This window comes from Botrytis fragariae, assembly GCF_013461495.1.
Source record: "Botrytis fragariae strain BVB16 chromosome Unknown tig00000054, whole genome shotgun sequence".
In the NCBI taxonomy this organism is placed as follows: Eukaryota; Fungi; Ascomycota; class Leotiomycetes; order Helotiales; family Sclerotiniaceae; genus Botrytis; species Botrytis fragariae.
This window is the reverse complement of record NW_023500993.1, coordinates 2,189,619-2,209,682: the sequence shown is the minus strand read 5'-3', so window position 1 is coordinate 2,209,682 and position 20,064 is coordinate 2,189,619. Positions and strand designations below refer to the sequence as shown.

The 20,064-nt window shown below is 43.3% G+C and overlaps 8 protein-coding genes across 8 annotated transcripts; 5 read left to right on the top strand and 3 right to left on the bottom strand.

The window, feature by feature from the left end:
* Window positions 1-187: 187 nt before the first annotated feature.
* On the bottom strand, window positions 188-1,308 carry Bfra_005399 (uncharacterized protein; the record flags this gene model as incomplete). Its single annotated transcript, XM_037335783.1, has 3 exons — window positions 188-828; window positions 891-1,048; window positions 1,154-1,308. The coding sequence occupies 3 exons, from the start codon at window positions 1,306-1,308 to the stop codon at window positions 188-190; spliced, it is 954 nt and encodes a 317-aa protein (XP_037192878.1).
* A 486-nt stretch (window positions 1,309-1,794) lies between these two features.
* Bfra_005398 (putative xaa-pro dipeptidase protein) lies at window positions 1,795-3,796 on the top strand (the record flags this gene model as incomplete). Its single annotated transcript, XM_037335782.1, has 5 exons — window positions 1,795-1,907; window positions 1,961-2,001; window positions 2,182-3,212; window positions 3,265-3,461; window positions 3,514-3,796. The coding sequence occupies 5 exons, from the start codon at window positions 1,795-1,797 to the stop codon at window positions 3,794-3,796; spliced, it is 1,665 nt and encodes a 554-aa protein (XP_037192877.1).
* A 1,597-nt stretch (window positions 3,797-5,393) lies between these two features.
* Bfra_005397 (putative serine threonine-protein kinase ppk6 protein) lies at window positions 5,394-7,106 on the bottom strand (the record flags this gene model as incomplete). The annotated part of the gene is made up of 1 exon (XM_037335781.1): window positions 5,394-7,106. The coding sequence occupies one exon, from the start codon at window positions 7,104-7,106 to the stop codon at window positions 5,394-5,396; it is 1,713 nt and encodes a 570-aa protein (XP_037192876.1).
* A 668-nt stretch (window positions 7,107-7,774) lies between these two features.
* Bfra_005396 (putative tbc domain-containing protein) lies at window positions 7,775-10,361 on the top strand (the record flags this gene model as incomplete). Its single annotated transcript, XM_037335780.1, has 6 exons — window positions 7,775-7,797; window positions 7,864-7,990; window positions 8,040-8,198; window positions 8,266-8,813; window positions 8,870-9,012; window positions 9,064-10,361. 6 exons carry the CDS (start codon window positions 7,775-7,777, stop codon window positions 10,359-10,361), a joined length of 2,298 nt encoding a protein of 765 aa, XP_037192875.1.
* Window positions 10,362-11,983: 1,622 nt separating this feature from the next.
* Window positions 11,984-13,223, top strand: Bfra_005395 (putative kh domain rna-binding protein; the record flags this gene model as incomplete). The annotated part of the gene is made up of 3 exons (XM_037335779.1): window positions 11,984-12,392; window positions 12,447-13,015; window positions 13,086-13,223. The coding sequence occupies 3 exons, from the start codon at window positions 11,984-11,986 to the stop codon at window positions 13,221-13,223; spliced, it is 1,116 nt and encodes a 371-aa protein (XP_037192874.1).
* An 894-nt stretch (window positions 13,224-14,117) lies between these two features.
* Window positions 14,118-14,558, bottom strand: Bfra_005394 (putative cofilin tropomyosin-type actin-binding protein; the record flags this gene model as incomplete). Its single annotated transcript, XM_037335778.1, has 1 exon — window positions 14,118-14,558. The coding sequence occupies one exon, from the start codon at window positions 14,556-14,558 to the stop codon at window positions 14,118-14,120; it is 441 nt and encodes a 146-aa protein (XP_037192873.1).
* Window positions 14,559-15,382: 824 nt separating this feature from the next.
* Bfra_005393 (putative udp-glc gal endoplasmic reticulum nucleotide sugar transporter protein) lies at window positions 15,383-16,814 on the top strand (the record flags this gene model as incomplete). The annotated part of the gene is made up of 3 exons (XM_037335777.1): window positions 15,383-15,621; window positions 15,699-16,504; window positions 16,582-16,814. 3 exons carry the CDS (start codon window positions 15,383-15,385, stop codon window positions 16,812-16,814), a joined length of 1,278 nt encoding a protein of 425 aa, XP_037192872.1.
* A 432-nt stretch (window positions 16,815-17,246) lies between these two features.
* Bfra_005392 (putative flavin-binding monooxygenase-like protein) lies at window positions 17,247-18,268 on the top strand (the record flags this gene model as incomplete). Its single annotated transcript, XM_037335776.1, has 2 exons — window positions 17,247-17,310; window positions 17,649-18,268. The coding sequence occupies 2 exons, from the start codon at window positions 17,247-17,249 to the stop codon at window positions 18,266-18,268; spliced, it is 684 nt and encodes a 227-aa protein (XP_037192871.1).
* Between the last annotated feature and the right edge of the window lie 1,796 nt (window positions 18,269-20,064).

Below are 20,064 nucleotides of genomic sequence, written 5' to 3'. Positions count from 1 at the left end.
AGCAAATGAAAACGTATTAAAATTTTGAAAGTTATATTCCAGCCTAACAAGTCCGTACTGGGTAGATAGTATCCCACAACATAACACGACATATATCCCAAATCTATCCTAGAAAATTCATTAGGATGATCGTCCCAGTATTCCATTCCATTACGATCCATGATTCAACAGCATACTTAACCATTTTTTAAATACCAGTAACGACACCATCCTGATCATTCGCATTTGAATCCAAGTCCTCATGCTGAGGTTGAGGCTCCTCCTCACTCCTCCTCTCCTCTCCCTGCTGAGCTATAATGTCTGCTTCCCTTGATCTTTCAATCGCTTTCAAAAACTTGAAAACTTCTTTCGCGCAAGCCTCTTTGGCTTTCTGCTTGCCGTAAATGTTTGTGAGTTTTCCTACGGGGCCGTCAACCCGGGGATCGGATCCAAAATCTGCATAGATTTCCCAAAATGCCGTGCCTTCTGACATGAGCTTGAGTCTATAGGCAGGAGGGTTGTAACCAAGGGCGATGCAGAGGCCGGGGACGAGACTGGGGTAGGGTGTTGGGGAGGTGCTTCTCTCGCGGGCATCTGGAACTGGAGTTGCAATTGGTGTCTTGGGAAATTTGACGGCGCCGGTAGATGGCATGAGGTTCTGTGATATAAGCCAATCGACGGCGAGTTTGGAGATGAATTTTTTGGCATCTTTTTTGTTGCTGAAGGATGCTAGAGTAGTGATGGGCTCGGACTTTTGTTTGATGGTTACGGAAAAGCGGAATCGCTGTTCGGAGACCTGGTGCTCTGTATACTCTGGCACTGGAATGATGGCGTTGGCTTGGTGGTACTCTGGAAGTTATTAGCATCGATGTATGGATGAAGAAGTCTCGTGATCGTGACAGAGGACTTACCCAGTAGTTTTCCTACCCAGTTTGTGTTGCCCATTTCTTGCAACGCTTGCTCTTCAAGTAGAATACCACTGATATCTGGCACATTCCTAGTTCGGTTGGCGGCTGGTAAACCAGTGCGAGATCTTGTGGGTTGTGCATTAAGATTGTCTTGGTCAATCCTAAAAGCCTCGTCAACAAAAACTCACGAATAATATCAAACAACAGCACCTGAATATTGCGGTGATAATGTTATGAGGCTTGACTACATCAAATCGAGAACTTACTGAGCTTGCAATTCGTCCTGCTCTCTTTCAAAATCACTCAGACTCTGAAGTCGGCCTGCCATTCCCACAACGCTTGCTTGAGTACCCGCTAGATGATTCATACGAGCTTGGATATTGGGAAAGGAGCCGTATACGTTTGTGAAAGAACTCAACATTGAAAAGGAGCTTTGTACCTATCTTAGAAATGAAAGTTGTTGGTTTGTCGTGAACTTTTTTGGGAGGTGGGTGAGGCTGGAGGTAGAAGATTGGAGAAGGACAATATTTGGGATTCGATGCATCTACAAGGGTATGTGACTTCAGGCGGGGTTATGAGAAACCCATATCCAATGATCTAGACTTGGTTGTGTGGGATGTATATTGACTGGTTGTAAAGGTGGATGAGTGTAACATTCTCATATTGTATCAAGCACAGCCCAAGGCTTTCATTGAAAGGACTCGAAGATGAGTATCGTCTGAAGATGTCAATGGAGAGATTGCCTGCTGAGGTGTTACAGCCCCTTTATCCCGAACTTAAGCCGAGACAGCCATGGCCCATCTGAATCAGTACTACCAACAATCAATAAGACATGAGATCCTTCAAAACAACAACCTCACATCAACAATAATCCTTTTAATTGGTATCTGCGTCTTGTTGATTGAAGATGGATCTCCAGACCATCATGAGCTCCTTTACTGCTCAGGACAAAGATCGAGAAGTTAGACCATCTTCAAGCGGAAGTTGGGCCTGTAAGGCGGTGGATGAATTCGATGCTTTGTGAATAAATCTTAGCCCTTACACGAGAAGGATATATACTGACAGTTGATTAGATCGATAGAATATAAGCCCAAGCCAATTGAAAAATATCCAGGTTAGTTATCCATCCATTTATGGGCTTATCTAGAGCTTCCCCAGAGGAGGGGGTGTGATCCTCACGGGACAACTGCCAAGTATGATGATTGGTTCAACACGAATCATTCAACAATTTGATTCGAATCATGCCATTCTCATTATGAGTATCCCCAAGATCGTTACTGACAAGTCACATTAGCCAAACTTCATGCACGGAATGTCAGAAAGCATCTTGATGTCGGTGAAGGTCTCATCTATCTTCCCGGTCTACCAAGTTTCAATTATGAAGATTCTGATATGCCACCTGCGTTCCGACAACGTCGTTACTTCTATTATATTACTGGAGTGAATCTTCCTGATTGCATAGTCACCTACAACATCCATCGCGATCAACTATGGCTCTGGATTCCACCACCAAATTCCGGCTCATCCGTCATTTATAATGGAGCTCGTCCAACAATCAAAGAGATAATGGTCAAGTATGATTTTGACCATGTCGAAACATTGACCCATCTTGATTCATATCTCACTTGGTATGCACATACAGAACCTGGAAAGATACATGTTCTACATGATTACCAAGCGCCAAAAAATATCGAATTTCAGATCACTCGCAAAAATGGATGTCATTCTATTATCAGCGAATCTCCATTCGATAGCTCCAGATTAGAGGAGGCCATGAATACGGCTAGAGCTATTAAAAGTCCGTATGAGCTTAGAATGATCCGGAAGGCAAGTGCAATCACAGCACAAGGTCATATCAATGTTCTCCGTGGTCTTCGTCATTTGTCCAATGAGGCAGAGATTGAAGCCATTTTTACTGCGACATGTATTGCCAAACAGGCGAAAACTCAAGCATATGGAGTAATTGCTGGTTCTGGAGAAAATGCAAGCACTCTTCACTATATGGCCAACAATGAACCTCTAAAAGACAGACAACTTCTGTGTTTTGACGCGGGATGTGAATGGGATTGCTACGCATCTGACGTGACTCGAACAGTTCCAATCTCTGGAGAGTACACTGAGGAAGCTCAAGCTATTTATGACATTGTAGCTAAGATGCAAGATGAGTGTATTGAATTGTTGAAGCCAGGTGCTAATTATCGAGATATTCATATCCATGCTCACAAAGTTGCTCTCAGAGGTCTCATGGATTTGGGACTTGTGGAAGGTGGAACATTTGATGAACTTTTCATGACCGGTGTTTCGGTAGCATTCTTTCCTCATGGTGTAAGCACTTGTTTACTCCATTCATAATATTCCAATCTGACTGATTATTTAGTTGGGTCATTACGTTGGTTTGGAAGTTCACGATGTCGGACCTGGTGGAAGTCGCATCACAAATCGTCTGTATGGTTTCAGCGAAAGACCCGCCGATTGGACTGATGCCTACTTCCAAATCCTTTCCAACACTGGAGTCACCTCAGATGGTGGATCCATCCTCGAAAAGGATATGGTTGTCACAGTTGAACCTGGAATGTAAGTTTGTCCTATCTTGTTGGTATTTCCTCTCTAACGATGCATCTTCAAGCTACTTTTCCCGATACGCCCTTGAAGAAGTTTATCTCAAATCTCCCAAATATGCAAAATACATCAACAAAGATCTCCTACAAAAGTACTATCCGATCGGAGGTGTGCGCATCGAAGACGATCTTTTGATAACAGAAGATGGATATGAGAATTTGACTACCGCTCCAAAAGGTGAGGAAGCTTTAAAAATTATCAACGAAGGAAAAGAACAGGAAGAGGAAGAGAGACAAGCGAATAAGAAAGTTGCGGAGTCTAGAAAGCAAAAGAAAACTTGGTTTTGGTAGATATCGAGTGGTTGAAAAATGGTAGAGGTGTAGAGGTGTATATTAGGCGTTGTGTTACATTTTTCCCCTTCACCTCGGGCCTCGAAAAGATGCTGGGGACTTTTCTTTTTCTTTCGTTGAATATTATTGTATGGATTTTTAGCTTGGATACGACTCAATTCAACCTGTGGTCTATCAATCAAATACAACCTTTGCTATGGAATATGCTCATGGCGTATTGAATGTGTATGTTTGTATGCTTTATGTGGTTTTTCCTTGAGATGTGTTGAAAGTCATTTCCCATGTCTGCAAAAAGGAAGATGAGGGATCTTGTTAGTAGATATAAATTACATAGCCATGGATAAATGATAGTCTGAACCATAGCTCAACATATATCATCCACTACTTGGGAATCAATTGCAACTCACTTGTTTGACTTGCAATAAGCCTGCAGCGAGCCTACAAGACACCCCGATCGTTCAACCTACCACCCAGAAATCCGCTCATCAGATAGAATATGGCTAATCTATTCGGTCCTCTCAGGCTGTCCGATCTCTCTTTCCCCTTCACTCTCAAAAATCCATCCATCCCTCCCTCCATCCCAACCACCAAAAACCATCTCACAAGTACACAGAAAAAACACCAAATATCCACAAAGAACACCCCCTCCCCCAAATCCATCTATCTATTCAACCCAAACCTCTTTGTCCAAGAGTTACCCACACACATACTCCTTATCTCTCTCTCTCTCTTTATATCCATATCCAGATCCATCCCCCTCTGTTCCTTTGTCCCTTTGTCTGCACAAACAAGAAGAACAATCCCTTTGTTCTCCTTTTCTATATCAATCGCGTTTCTGCCTTCCCTCTTATTATATATATGTTTCTATTCTCCATTCCATTTTTAAATACCACGTCAGGTTTCAAGTATCAAATCGAGTATTATCCACCTAAAAGTCGCAACTATACACATCTTCGAAGAAACCAATTATTGTTTTACACATAACACAACTTGCTATCGAAACTCGAAATTCTACACCCTCCCCTCCCCTCCAAAAACAACAACAAAAAAATGTGCACCTACACCACAGTCCACTACGCCTGCTCGCACACCTCCCACGGCTATCCGCAACCCTGCTGGATCGCGCGCAAATCCGACTCTCTCCCTCTTTCCTCCTCCCTTCCGATTTCCTGTCTTAAAAGTATTCAGACGGAGGAGATGCTACCGGAATGGTGTTCTGGGTGTAAGGCTAAGGCTGCGATGGCTGCGGAGAGAGTGAGGGTTTTGTGTGCGGCGAGGGAGTAGGTAGACAGATGGAGGTGGATAGGTGAGTAAGTAGAGAGAGAGAGAGAGAGATAGGTAGGTATGTAGGTAGGTAGGTTGGTTATTATAGTTGAATCACCGGGTATGTGACAGAATGCGTAGGATAGGTCGGTAAAGTAAGGTAAGGTTAGGTAATAATATATAACATTTTGATTTTTTAAACTCGGAAGTTTCCAGCAATATGAATTATGTATTTTTTGTACCTGAATAATTGTAAATCTGTAAAATTTAATAACATGAATCGAAATGGTATATGCGTATACTCAATCAAGTATATATACCTAAAGCATCCCTCTCATCTTAATTTCAACTTCCCCTCATGTTCCTGCCAAAAATTTCTACACAATCTGTGTCCCCAATGCTCAATCCACCATTCCCCAAAACTATCCTCAACTTTGACATCTACTTTCAAAACTCTTTCTTCTCTCTTCAACCCACATATCACACACGCTTTCGGTGCCGTTAATCCTCCTTCTTGGGTCTTCACATGCATCGAATCTCCAATTTCTGGGATCGCCAAATGTTTCGATACATCCTTAAGGCTTGTATTAGCTACAGCTACAGCCGACCGAAGTCTTCCTAATTGTTCTTTCCATACACGGATTGTTTCTTCCGCTTCACGATCTTCACGTGCGACTTCCGCTTTGTCGACACCGGTCAATTTCATGCCGCCTTTTCCGCCAGCAGGCCCAATGCTCATACCCTGTGAGAGATGAGTATCACGTTTCCACCGTAATTTGCGACCGGCGATTATGTGAGCTGCAACAGTGGCAATAAGAAGGTAGGCGCGAAGAAAGTTGATGGTGGAGGGATCGGATATGATACGATTCTTGAGAGAGAATGGCTGGTTTGCTACGGCTTTGAAGAGTGATGATTGAGGAAGGTCGAAGAGCTGGGGAAAAAGCATCAAGAGAATCGAAGGAGGGGGAATGTTGGTAGGGGGTGGAAGATTGGGTTCCACAGGGGTGGGCTCGGTGACTTTATCGACGGCATTCCAGGCCCAAGCATCGGCTGCTATGCCAGATGTTGGATTTGAGCTAGGTATTGCTGGAGATTCGGCTGGAAGATCAGAAAAGTCACCCCAATCATCGTCTATGTCTTCAACAATAGATGGTATGGCAGGCGAATCAACATAGGGTGCTGCTTCTGGAGGTTTCTCGTCATATGATGGCCAAGCTGTCAAAGGAGAAGCTGATTTGGGTTTATCTTCGGTCTTCATTTTGGCGACTTGTTTGACTTGTTGGGTAGCAAGACCCACCTTGGGAAACGGATTCCGCTGCTGAAAGGAGGGTGATTTGGGTGCTTGTGGGTATGGTAATGGGGTATTGAGAGTCGGCGACGTGGTGCTGAGGTTAGGAGGCTTTTTTAATGGTTGTTCCTTAATGCTCATTGAGCCAAAAAAGTCATCGAGAGGTTCTGAAGGTGGAGGTGGTTGTGATGCAGGAGGAGTGACGCTCTCAAAATCCCCAAAATCATCATCTTCAGCCTCTTCCTCGTCGGCGTCAAAAAGAATTTCCCCGCCTGACGAACCCTTAGATGGTGGCAATGTTGGTCGAGGATAGGAATAGCTCATATAGTTGTTCGAGGTAAACGAAGGCTCTGGCATTTCATGAACATTATTGCTAAAAAGGTCAAGGGTTGATCTGCGCACTATTCTCGGGTTTGGCGCAGCATTATCATTTTTGAATATGTTCCCTCCTTGATAATTGGATTTTGGTGCATTGGTAGTTGGCTTCGGGGGAGTGGCCGTTATGCCAAAAGATCCCCAAAGATCGTCTTGAGGAGTTCCACTTTGTGCTGGAGTCATTGGACTCGTGAAGCTGTTCAGATCCCCCCAAATGTCATCATTTTGCTTTATAGTTTGCGCCGGAGCTTGGTTTGCATGCGCCTGGCCTGACCGGCTACTAGAGGTGGCACCATCGAAAAACGAAAAACTCTGGCTAGCTTTTGATTGAGTATCTTGAGGTGATTTGTAAAATGTATCGAACTCGAGAAGATCGGAAGACATGGCTGTTGATGGGACAATTGATGGGACAATTGCTCGTAAATTGTGAGTTGCTATTGCTTCATGGGCTTCATGAGTATTAGTATTTCCAAAGATGTATGGGTTGGTGTAGCTCGTCTTCTCGAGATTTGCATGTCGAGGATCGATAGTTAATGATGTCGAGGTATAATTGATTCCGCAATTCTTGTGACAATTGATCCGGGCCAGAACGAAACAATGCAGATTTTATATCTCTTTATCCACACAAACTCCACACGGATGAAATGCAGGACTTACCATATTTAAAGTCTATTCTTATGTGAGCTTCATCTCAAAGTATGTGGATACTTCGTCTCAGGAAAATGAATACCAACTGGAGAATACAACGGTTGGAGTGCATGAGATGACGATGATTGGGTGAAAAGTACGAAACATAATATTGAGGTACCTAATGTTGCTAGTGCGGTGTTCCATATAAATGCGATGGAAGGCTGACAACAAGACCGATGGATATGGTCGTGTTTGATTGGTTAAAGCTGCTTCAAACTGACGCTAAATAAAACTTGGTTTAAAACCAAAAAGTAAAGCTCAGCCTTGTCCCCCCCCCACTCCACTCCATGATTTAAATAGTCCGAGAGATAGGAGTGTCGTCACAAACCTCCCTTTTTCGGACATCACATTTGCTCGTGATAATGAGGTCTTTGGAAGATTCTAGGTAAGAATTTTTAGAAAATCAAAAAGCTTCTTCCTCTCTCTGCTCGTTATTGTTCTAATACAAGAGTGAGAAAAGAAAGAGATGGCAGGTGACGATAAAGTCCGCATCTAACTTGACCGAACTCAAGAAATCCGTGAGGATCGACGGAGAAAATAGTCCTTGTAACGGAGGGTTGAGATCTATCTGTTGGAAGGTAAGTTCAAAGTTTCATCTTGGTGTACTCTTGAGTAACATTTTTACAGACATTTTTATTGTTTCAAAACACAGAGATCACGAGTTGGGCACGAGGACTTGAGGATTCACGAAGTGCTTATACCTCTTTAAGAGAACATTTCCTGAGATTTATCGAACATCCAAATGATCTAGGATCTTCATTGGATCCTCTGGATGATGATAAACACGTGAGTTCTTTAATTCTGTCTTTATGTATTCTGGGAATTTTGTCCAAATATACTGAGAGACTTTGAGTCACCATGGAATACCCTTCGGAAAGATGAAGAAATTCGTGCCGAAATATTTCAGGATATCGAGAGATGCATGCCAGAAGAACCATACTTCCGTCGCGCCGACGTTCAAAGATTCATGCTGGATGTGTTATTTATCTTTTGCAAAATCAACCAAGACGTTGGTTATCGTCAGGGCATGCATGAGATACTGGCTCCAATTCTATGGGTAGTGGAGCAAGATTCTATTGACCCTGGAGACATCAATAGTGACACGAGTGAATCAGGAACAGATTCATCAGATTCGATTATGAAGCAGTGTTTGAATCGTAAATTCATCGAGCATGATGCCTTCACTCTCTTGTCTTTAGTTATGAGATCAGCAAAGTCATTTTATGAATTAGGTGACCCCGGTCAAAAAACACCTCAAATTGTTGGCGGAACACCTCAAAATGGCGCATCTCCTATTGTTGAAAGGAGTAAGCGAATTCATGAAGTATACCTGGCTCGTGTAGATCCGCGACTAGCCAAACATCTTACAGATATTGAGATACTACCACAAATATTCTTGATGTAAGGATAAAAATTGGTAACTTTGACTACTGTTCATCTGTTGACGGAGTATATAGACGTTGGATCAGGTTGCTCTTCGGGCGCGAGTTTCCTTTCGTTGATCTTCTATCAGTATGGGATACTCTTTTCGCTGAGGATCCAGAACTAGATCTTGTGGATCTTATATGTGTAGCAATGTTACTTCGAATCCGTTGGCAACGTATGCGATTCACCTTTCACAGTTTTGTGTAACGACTAACTTATAAATCAGTAATGGAATCGAACTACTCGCTGGCCCTAATGTTACTACTTAAATATGAGTGTCCTCCAAATCCTCAAACTTTCGTCGATGATGCAATCTTCTTACGAGATAATTTCAATGCTAGCGGCGGATCCAAGATTATTCATAAATATAGTGGCAAGTTCCCGCATCGAGATAAATCGTCGCCACCACCTGATGCTCCTATTGAAGAAAGTCTCAGTCCTAGACAGCTACTCATGCGAAATAGATCCTCGTTGACTAGCCCTGCTCGGTTCTTGCAACAACAAGGAGGCGTTGAAGCGTTGATTCAAGGTGCTGCAAAAGGTGTTTACAATAGGGGAGAGCGTCTTGGCATTAATCAAGCTGTACGCGATGCAATGGAAGAAGTGAAGAAGAATATGCAAGGACTACAAACTCCAAGAAGTAATAATTCTCCTAGGAGGGCTAGTGGTGCTTCACGGTGGTCTCTTGACGATGGGCGTGTGATGCCTGCCTCGACAGCTATCATGGCAACAATGAACGAAAGAAACCGGCAATTGGCTGTCATGCTAGATCACGCAATGAAAGATCTGAGATCGGTTTCTGTGTCAAAAGAAAGTAATCGGGAAAAGTGCATCGAGGCAATGGACATGGCTATTGCGAAAGTTGATTTCGTAAAAGTTTACTTGGAGGACTCTACTATGCCACTTCCGATTCTTTCACCAATTATCGATGGTAAGAATGAGCCTGCTACGCCAGAAGCAGATATACCGAAAGTTTTATTGCCACCAATCTCAGATCACGGGCAGACAACTTCACCAGAGACTTCCATCATGACCACTGACCCAGGCGATGCTCTGGCAAAAAAGACAAATGACCTAGACGAGCCATCCATATCAACGCCTGACATTCGTCAAACTCCAAGGGAAGCAATTGATCTCTCCTCAAACGAACCGTCTACAATTATCGAACCCGAGATCGAGAGAGATGCTTTGAGATCTGCAACAACCGAGCGACCCAGAGCACCAATCCCCACTAGATCTTCGATTGCTCAGTCATCGTTCTCCTGGATGCTAGAACCAGATCAAGCATCTAGCCCCACGATAAAATCTTCACCTCCAAAGAGCTCTTCTCCGTTTTTAAGAACCGGAAAGCGACCTACATCTGGTGCTGGTCGAGAAAAGGCAGCGTTTCTGTTTGGGGATGATGATGGTGACTTCAAACTTCCAATACCAAAATCTCCATTGCCAAACGCCGAAGAAGCCTTCAAGCTAGGAACATTGAAACGAATAAAAGAGAAACAACCCGATGAAAATACGGTTGAATAGTATGGCTATATTATCTCTTTTGTCTATCCAACAACACACTTCATCATCGGATTCATCAGTAAACGCGAATCCATCAATACACGAATCACGACGCGACATCGACTTGATCACTTGTTACAACTCATCTATTAAATATGATAGAAAAAGGACGAATGGGGCGATCTCCTAACATCAGCTGGGAGCCTGACCTTTTTCGAACGTCGGATAGCAGAACACTACTGCAAGCTGGCAATGCAGGTATACGCGAAATGTAGGAAGCCTCGAATTCGTATAGGTATTTTGAGTAACACCAGTTGGAACTGGCTACTCATCACATTTCATAATTGACCCCGACAATCCCTCGTATCAGGATTTGCAAAGCCCCAAGACTAATGAGTGTCATCATCGGAATATGGGTCAGCGTTGTAACTAAGGGAATGGTCATAGGAGGCAGACAATATCAAATTATTTCATATGGTTAACGAAATTAAGCAGTATATATGTCAAGTTTCTCAACCTATTCATTCATGCTGTCTTTGGTGTTGGTTTTACCATAAAGAGGAGTCATGTACAGGTGACTATAAGCCGTTTCTTCACCCGCGATTCCCCCCCCTATGAAGTTCTCCTTTCATGTAAACGGAAGGATACAAGCATTTGAATCTCAGGGGCTCGAGGCTCTTCTTGACATTTCGCCTTAGTTCGAACCCTTGAAAGCCTTGGGGGCTGGTTCGCCATTTGATTAACCTTACTTCAAGACACAACAAGTAGATACAACATATACCAATGATATCAAAAGAATACAGTCCGCCTCTCTGCTATTGTTCTTTATGTACAACAAAGTTGTTGAAATGGTGAAATGTGTACTTCATGCAGACAATCCAAGGACATGATTTTGACTAGCTATCTACCTACCTTAGTACCTACCTAGGTAAGCTCAGCTAAGGATTTTGGCACAAATGCCCCACCCTTTCTAAAACCACAGTCGGTGTGTCTCGAACAAACTTTGAACCCCGCCCTTCCAATGATTAGCGTCAAAATCATTCCCAGTAAAAAAAAGCAAAAGCACTTTCCAGGTTCACCAGCCATTCCCTCTCTCCTCTCCCCTCTCCCCTCCACAAACAAAAAGATTCATCGATTTCTTTCAAAGAGAAATATCAATCACACCTTCTCCTCCCCTTTCCTCTTTTTCCTCTCCCTCCTCTTCGTCCCTTCCCACCCCCCCCAACTCAACTCTCAACCTTTAGTCACCCCCCACTATCTATCTAAATCCATCTTCTTTTCCCCTCTTCAAGGTCACTCGGACAACCCTTCATCCTCCTTTATCTTCCCGATAACACACCTCGAACTCTTCACACACAACTACCTCCCACAACTAGTCTGTCTCTTGGTATCTGCAATCAAGGTATGCTTCTATATTAATTCTCCTTCTTTTGCTCAAGTCGCAATGTGTGCCTTTACATTGCATTCCACTGGCGCATTCACTATCGCATTCAGATAGTGAGATATGTCATTGTCTGCGGATTCTCAATTCTTCAATTTACAATTATCTCTCTCAAGTACTAATCTTCCATCGATCAGATCTACTCAACATTACCTCACTCAACTTTCTATCTCCCAGAAGTTGAAACTCAAACAAATACAAAATGTCTTCTCAAGATAATCGCGACAATGCTCCTAATGGTGATGAGCTCAACGATTCCATGGATCGCTTACAAGTCAATGATGAGGCTCGTCTTGGCCCCGATGGCGAACCACTCCCAAAGACCGATGAAGAATATGCAGAATCTCAACTCACCTTGAGAGCTATTGTTTCTTCAAAGGAAGCTGGTGTCATTATCGGCAAAGGTGGCAAGAATGTCGCCGACCTTCGTGATGAGACTGGTGTGAAAGCCGGTGTCAGCAAGGTCGTTCAAGGTGTTCATGATCGTGTCTTAACCATCTCAGGTGGATGCGATTCTATTTCCAGAGCTTACTCCATTGTTGCGAAAGCTTTATTGGAGGGCGCACCACAAATGGGAATGGGTGGAGTTGTTTCTAACAACGGTACTCATCGTAAGTTACAGTCTATGCCATCATATAAACACTTAGTCTAATTTTACTATCTAGCAATCAAGTTGTTGATCTCTCACAATCAAATGGGTACGATCATCGGTCGACAAGGACTCAAAATCAAGCATATCCAGGACGTTTCCGGTGTTCGCATGGTCGCACAAAAAGAAATGCTCCCACAATCCACCGAACGTATCGTGGAGGTCCAGGGTAACCCTGAAGGCATCCAAAAAGCCATCTGGGAAATCTGCAAGTGCTTGGTCGATGACTGGGCTAGAGGAACCGGTACTGTTTTATATAACCCGATGGTTCGCACTCAAACCGGTAGTTCAGGCGGTATGGGCCAAGGCAACGTTGGAGGAACTGGTCGTGAGTATGGTAGCTCACGTGTCATGCGCACTGGAAATGGTGCCGATTTCAGTGAGAGTGCTCCACGATCATACAACCGCCGTTCTGAATCGGATGCTGCTCAACGTGGACCCCCTACTCACGATGAGAACGGAGAGGAACTCCAAACACAAAACATTAGCATTCCAGCTGATATGGTTGGATGTATCATTGGTCGGGCTGGTTCCAAGATCAGTGAGATTAGAAAGACCTCTGGAGCTCGTATCTCCATCGCTAAGGTAAGCTTTCTTTATCCTGAGAGAGTTAAAAGCTCCCCCACAAAGATATCTCTATTGACATATACATTAGTCTCCTCACGATGAGACTGGAGAGCGCATGTTCACCATTATGGGTACTGCTAAGGCTAACGACTCGGCTCTCTATCTTCTCTACGAGAACCTCGAGGCCGAGAAGCAACGCCGCAGTCAAGGCAATGCTCAAGAATGAATTACTAGCTCTATTTGAGCACATCGAATTTCTTTTTCAGGCAGGCAAGCTTTGTCTCAGGTCTATCCAGATTTGACTTGCCGCAAGGCTGATATTGATGCGATGATTCTACCTTGGGATTCGCTGGTAATTTTTCCTCGGACCGATATTCCTTTCCCCAACAAAAGCAGTTCCTTTACCATTTTCATTTCCACTTCTTGCGGCACGGAATTTTACGAAATTATGCTCATTTGCATGGTGCACATACGAGTTGCCCTTATGCAAATGTCATTCCCCTATTGATACAAATGATTCGCCTCAACATTCGACAACCAGAGATACCGACCTCCTATCTCGACTCTCAGCTTTCCGAAGTCCCCAATCGAACGAACGAGAATCGACCTAATCTCGTCATTCATGCCGGCTATGACCAGATAATTCTCTTAAGTTACGAATCATGATATGCACATTACCCGTTAAATCATATGCACTCGACACAAGTTTCCCACTCGTCTTCCACATCGCTCCTTCGAACACCAATACGTCCGCAACACAAATAGCCTTACGTCTTCTCGACCTTTGATCTCATACTACGAAATAGGCCCATCAACACATCCAGATCTGTTCTGAGAATGTAGTAGATAGACCATTGAGTAGATTTAGAACAATACGAGTATTCCGAACAATGAATTTATTTAAAATACATGTAATAGATGCAAGATCTTCGAAGTGAATCCAGTTAAATGTTCAACTAAATCATCGTGTGCTCTGTATTTACTATGATTTATGATTTATGACCAGGATCTGTACTAGTATATTCCAATGTTTGCTCTGGGGTATCTTTCCCATTCTATACCATTCACCCTCTACTCTAAAATTACCACTTCCAATCAAGCCCCTTTTCTTCGTAAAATATCATCCTCTGCCACCATTATAATCTGCACCTCCAGCCTTCCTACACAACTTGACAATCTCTGCCTCGTCCACATCCTCCATACTTCTCGCATCTATCGACACACTATGGTGATTCAAGACAGCCTTGACAGCACCACTCTCAATGCTAACTCTCGCCTTCCTCATAACTTTTGTCTGTTCTCCAATCCACGTAATAAAAGCAAATTTCACCCTAGAAGATTCGCTATCATTGGCATATTCAACCCGTAAATACGCATATTGGGCTTGGGTAGGATCCAATTTCTCACGCAGTTCAGAGATGCCGCCCTCTCCAGTTGCAGTGAGGGTCAGAGCATCTCCTATGGCTTTGGCATAGGATATTAAGAGCCAATTTGTGGGGGATTTGTCGGAGCGGACATCGTCGTAGGCGGCGAGAATTTCGGGGGATTTTGCGTTAGACATTTTGAGTTGGATTGGGCTTGGGTTTGAGGGAAAAGAAGGCTCTGAGAGGATGATTGTGCGGAGTGAATTGGTGGGAGTATCGAAGGGTTCGTGAGGTGAAGTAGAATAGTGGGGTTTCGGTGAGTATATGGGATGTCTGTTTATACTTCTGGATGGAGTGGAAATATGACGTTTCGAAAGTTTGAGGTGAGAAGTTTAAGTGTCTGACTGTTGACTCTCAACACTTATACTTTCATAGAAGGAAGAGAAATGCAAACGTAAAGCAAAATAACGTAAAAGCACCAAAGGGAAAATATGAATGGGAGAGACCCACGGAACAACAAAATGCCAGCTAATCCGTAGGGACCCTTTCATAACTTACCTACCAACCTACCTAGAACAATTGCGGATTGAAACTATTCCATGTTTGAACGTGAGGGGATCAGACCGCCTTTTTTAGTACTGTAATGCAGATAGGTAAGCATAAAAAGAGTTTGGTGTGGCTTGTACATGGTCGGTGGTTGTGTGGCTTGTACATAGTAGGTGGTAAAGTAGATCTAGATGTGAGATGTGGCTCGTTGCGACTACCTCGGACCTTCCTAGGGAAAACAGTTGAGGACATTTGGCATTTGGAAATATACACATCTTTATTGATTTACCCGTTGCACCTTTTCTACTTTGCTTTCTTTTACACTCTTTTCCTTTCTTTTCTTTTGCCTTCGTTACTCTACTTGATACCCATTTGCCTTGACTATTCCTTCGGGACTTATCCCTTACTTTCATTTCATTTTGCAACGGCCCTTTCTGATTTCCCTGTAGCATCTGGAATAACGAATTGCCAAAAGATGGCGAGAACAAAACAAGCGGAACCTTTGCGTCGCAATCCATCTTCCGAATACACGAGTAAAGCAGATGCGACCGGGGCGAGAAGCTTAAGTGCTAAGAAATCGAACAAGAAACTGAATGGGAATGCGCCGACACAGAATGGTGCACGCAAAAGTGATGCGCTATTGAAAGGGAAGACACAAAAAGAAGCTGGCGCATTGCAATTGATATTTGCCGTTGCTGGAATTTATGGTAGCTTGTGAGTGATAGCACCGGAGAGGATTATTAATGGTCTTCATTCGAGGAAACAAGAATGCTAATTGTATAAATGCATAGTCTTACTTGGGCACTTCTTCAAGAACGACTCACTACAACTGCATACGGATCAGAAAAAGCACCTGAAAAGTTCAAATTTCCAGTCTTTCTCAATACGGTACAATCCCTTTTCGCTGCCACGGTAGGCTACATTTACCTACGATTCGATACTCCCGCCAATAGCAAAACGCTACCCATCTTCCCAAGTCAACGGATTATCTTTCCCCTTCTCGTTGTGGCCATTACCTCCTCACTCGCCTCCCCCTTTGGCTATGCATCTCTTGATCACATCGACTATATCACGTTCATTCTCGCCAAATCATGCAAATTACTACCAGTCATGTTTCTTCACATAACTCTCTTTGGAAAACGCTACCCAATTTCTAAATATGTCGTCGTCTTAGCCGTAACTTGTGGTGTCGGTATCTTTACTCTCCATGCAGGTGCTAAATCTCATGGAAAACCTAGCAAAGCGGCACTTAACCCAGATCGCAATACTGCATGGGGACTTTTGCTCCTAGGAGTCAATCTTTTATTCGATGGTCTCACAAACACAACACAAGATTGGATCTTCACAAGCTTCCAACCTTATAAAGGTCCACAAATGATGTGTGCAAATAATATTATAAGCACTTTACTTACAACATCATATTTGCTGTTGTCACCATATCTTGTTCATACTGGATTGGGAGAGTATTTGGGTATGGATCTTGCAAGTGGCGCAGGAGAATTGGCAGGAGCATTGGCTTTTATGCAGAGACATCCAAGTGTTTGGAGAGATGTACTTGGATTTGCAGCTTGTGGTGCTGTGGGACAGGTTTTTATCTGTACGTTTCCTCCCATTCTTTCTTCTATCTCATCAAGAGCTATCTTATCTTGAGAATCAAACTAACATTCAAAACAGTTTACACACTTTCAACATTCTCGTCTCTTCTCCTAGTAACCATAACTGTTACTCGCAAGATGCTCACTATGATCTTATCAGTAGTATGGTTTGGTCATACACTAGGCAGTAAACAGTGGATGGGTGTAGGATTAGTATTTGGTGGAATTGGAGCTGAAGGTGTCATCGCGAGAAGAGAAAAAGCAGCCAAGGAAAAGAAGAAGTTGGCCGAGTCGTCAAAGAAGGAATTGTAGACACGAAGATGAGTGTATGATATTGGAGTAGTCAGATGATTTCAGAATATAAGATCAACTATCAAAGATTGATGGGAGGCGTTTGGGTTATCTAGTACCACGATTCTTGGTATTGGTAAGGAAGGGTTAGAATTTTATGGGGGGGTTAGAAATAGATAACTAAAGAAGGTTTTCGCATTACCAACATTTGGCTTACTATGGATACTCACAACGTATAACCAACAACCAACAACAGAAATCTCATTTAAACTGCTAGTCAAAATATCACGATTACCTAGTGGTAATATGATGTGCCGTAAAGTGTGGGTATAGACTGCACTTTATATATCGTTCAGATTTCCAAAGCTCTCGTTGTGACTTGTTCTTGTGAATGCGAATTATTGATATTGAAATCCCACACTAGCATTTCAGGGAATCAAAGATTTAAGGACGATGGTAGATGAGAATTTGGAAATGCAGGATGAGGTGGAACATAATCTCGTGATTGTTGGAGCAGGTGTGGTCTTTTCTTCACCTTAAACATTTTAATCTTCCAAAATCCATTCCGTCGTCATTCTAATCATTTCTAATTTACGCACCTTACCTTTCTTCCCTTCCTCAAGTTGTTTGGCTAGTTGTTGACGGGTATACCACCCCCCAATAGGTCCATCTGGTATAGTTTTAGCTCGCTTCTATCTCCCACTTATCCTACTCATCGTCTCGCTATCCTTGAACCAGAAGATGTTATAGGAGGGGTCTGGAGTTCCGGTATTTTCTCTCCTTTCTTGATTTTCCCTTGAAACACCCTCCTTTCACACCATTTCATACGCGGCATTCCCTAATCTCCACACACAGCACGTCAATACCCAGGATTTCGCTCCGAATCCGGTCTTCGCATGATAGATTTCTCGGATACACCTATTGTTCTTCCTCTAGATGTAGAGACGTATCATGACACGTTTGAGGCAAAATATGTGACGAAGTATCTAGAAGGATATGTCGATGTACATGTTTGTAATGAGAAGAGTTTGAGGGATCGAGTGATCTTTGGGTTCAAAGTAGGAGGCATTGAGAAGATTGATGGGATTTGGTCGGTTTGGAGCGAAGCCCACGAGAACGGAAATGGGAATGAGCATAACAGAATGATCAAAACCAGAAAGCTAGCTATAGCCACTGGTCAGAATTCTCTTCCTTACTTCCCGTCATTGCCTAATCAAGCGAACTTTAAATCACCCATCGTCCACCAAGAACACTTTGGACAAATATCCACATCAGCCCTCGCACCAGATTCCCCCTACACGGCAATAATCATTCTCGGGGGAGGTAAATCTGCCGCAGATATGGTATACGAATGTGTCAAAGCCGGCAAAAAAGTGTCCTGGCTCATCCGCCAATCGGGCGAAGGACCCGGCATATTCGCTGGTGCCAAAGGACGAGGCCGGTACCGCAACGATGCGGAAATGTCTGCCACGTGAGCCTTTTCCGTATTGAGTCCCTCGTGTTTCGCGGAGCAGACTTGGTTGTCGAAATTTGTTCATCGCTCGTCGATTATAAATTCCATCGTGTCGAGGATATGGAGAGGTGCAGATGAAGAAGCTGCGAAGCTTGCGGATTTCGAGAGAGGGGATGCACTACCCGGGTTCGAGGGCTTGAAATTTGAAAGCGATTTTTTTTTGGTGTAATGGCCCCATTGGACTTATCCACCATGATGATTTTTGGGATACGGTGATGAGGAATGTGAGGGTTTATCGGGGGGATGTTGCGAATTTGGATTCTCATGCGATTGTGTTAGAAGATGGGACGGTGATTCATACAGATACGTTATTATGTGGCACGGGATGGAAGCGAGGATATTCCTTTCTCACTCCTGCACAAACTCGCGAATATGGATTACCCCATCCAGTAATCGATGATTCTGAGGAAGAATCGCGGATTTGGGAGTCTCTCACTCAAAACGCAACGCGAGAAATCCTCACTTCGTTCCCGAAACTTCGAAATCCGCCAGGCCCGATACACACCCATAATGAAAGTAATCGACCAGTTCCAACCCACCCCCACGCGTCTCTACAATCTCCTCGCTCCTCTCCACGATCTAGAAAATTCCTCTCTCGTCTTCCTCTCTCACATCCACCTCTCCAATGCTTTTCGACTCGCTGAAGCCCAAGCTATCTGGACCACCGCCTATTTCTCCTCGCATCTCTCTCTTCCTGGCTTGCAAGAAGCGAGACGCGGAATTGCATACCAGAATGCGTTTTCGAAACTGAGGTATCCGATGCATGGGGAAGGGGGAAATTATTTTCATCTGGATTTGGTGGGGTATACGGATTTGTTAATGAGGGAGGTGGGGTTGGGAGCCATAAGAAGAAAGGGTGGTGAGGGGATTTGGTGATGCCGTGTGTGGCGGGGGATTATGGGGGGTGAGGAGGAGGAGGAGAGGGTGGTTAGGTAGAGGTAGGGTGTAAATTTCATGGTTGATGATTTGTGAGCGAGTGATTTACTTTTTGGTTTTGGAGTAGATTCACTCGATCTTTTTTAATTTTTCTCCCGTCTTATATTAAAATCAATCTTTTGTAGATAAACAATGAATATTTCAAATAATCAACACTTTCATTATTTCTTTAGGGAAAGTTATTACAAGAATATCTGCATCTCTATCTCCATTATCAATCTAAGTCCCATTCCCAATCCCACCTGCAACCCCTGAACCCACGACCCCTAAACCCATCTTATCTCACACATCTTCCCACAACCACACCCTCCCAAATTCCAATTCACAACAGAGAAATAACTTTGTGTCCATACCTACCATACACACCCAGTCTCGATACAAATCTAACAGAAATATCATATCTGAAAACATATTTATCGCATACTTAGCTGGTACTCATGTACTAACTTTTAAGTCTGCTAAGCGAATATACATTAGTTCCGCGCTAGTGGATGGACATGATTCAAAATCCATACATGTCTGAAAGTAGAAAAGATAGAAATTGCAGAGAAAGCGAGATCCTGGAAGTAGATATATGATATGAGCATAGAAAATAAAGTGAAATGTAAAACAAAACCCTAGTAAAGATATAGAGTTTAAACACTCGAAAAATCTCGGCGAGATTTCCTATTCTTCATCTGGGGATCCCAAACAAGTATGTAGTATTTCCAATTTTCCGAGCTATAATTTTAGGGTTGAGATTTCGATAGTAGATGGGTGATCTTGTTAATTTTAGAGATCTGTTTTGATATTTGAGATGCTTTTCGGTAATTGGGAGGGGTT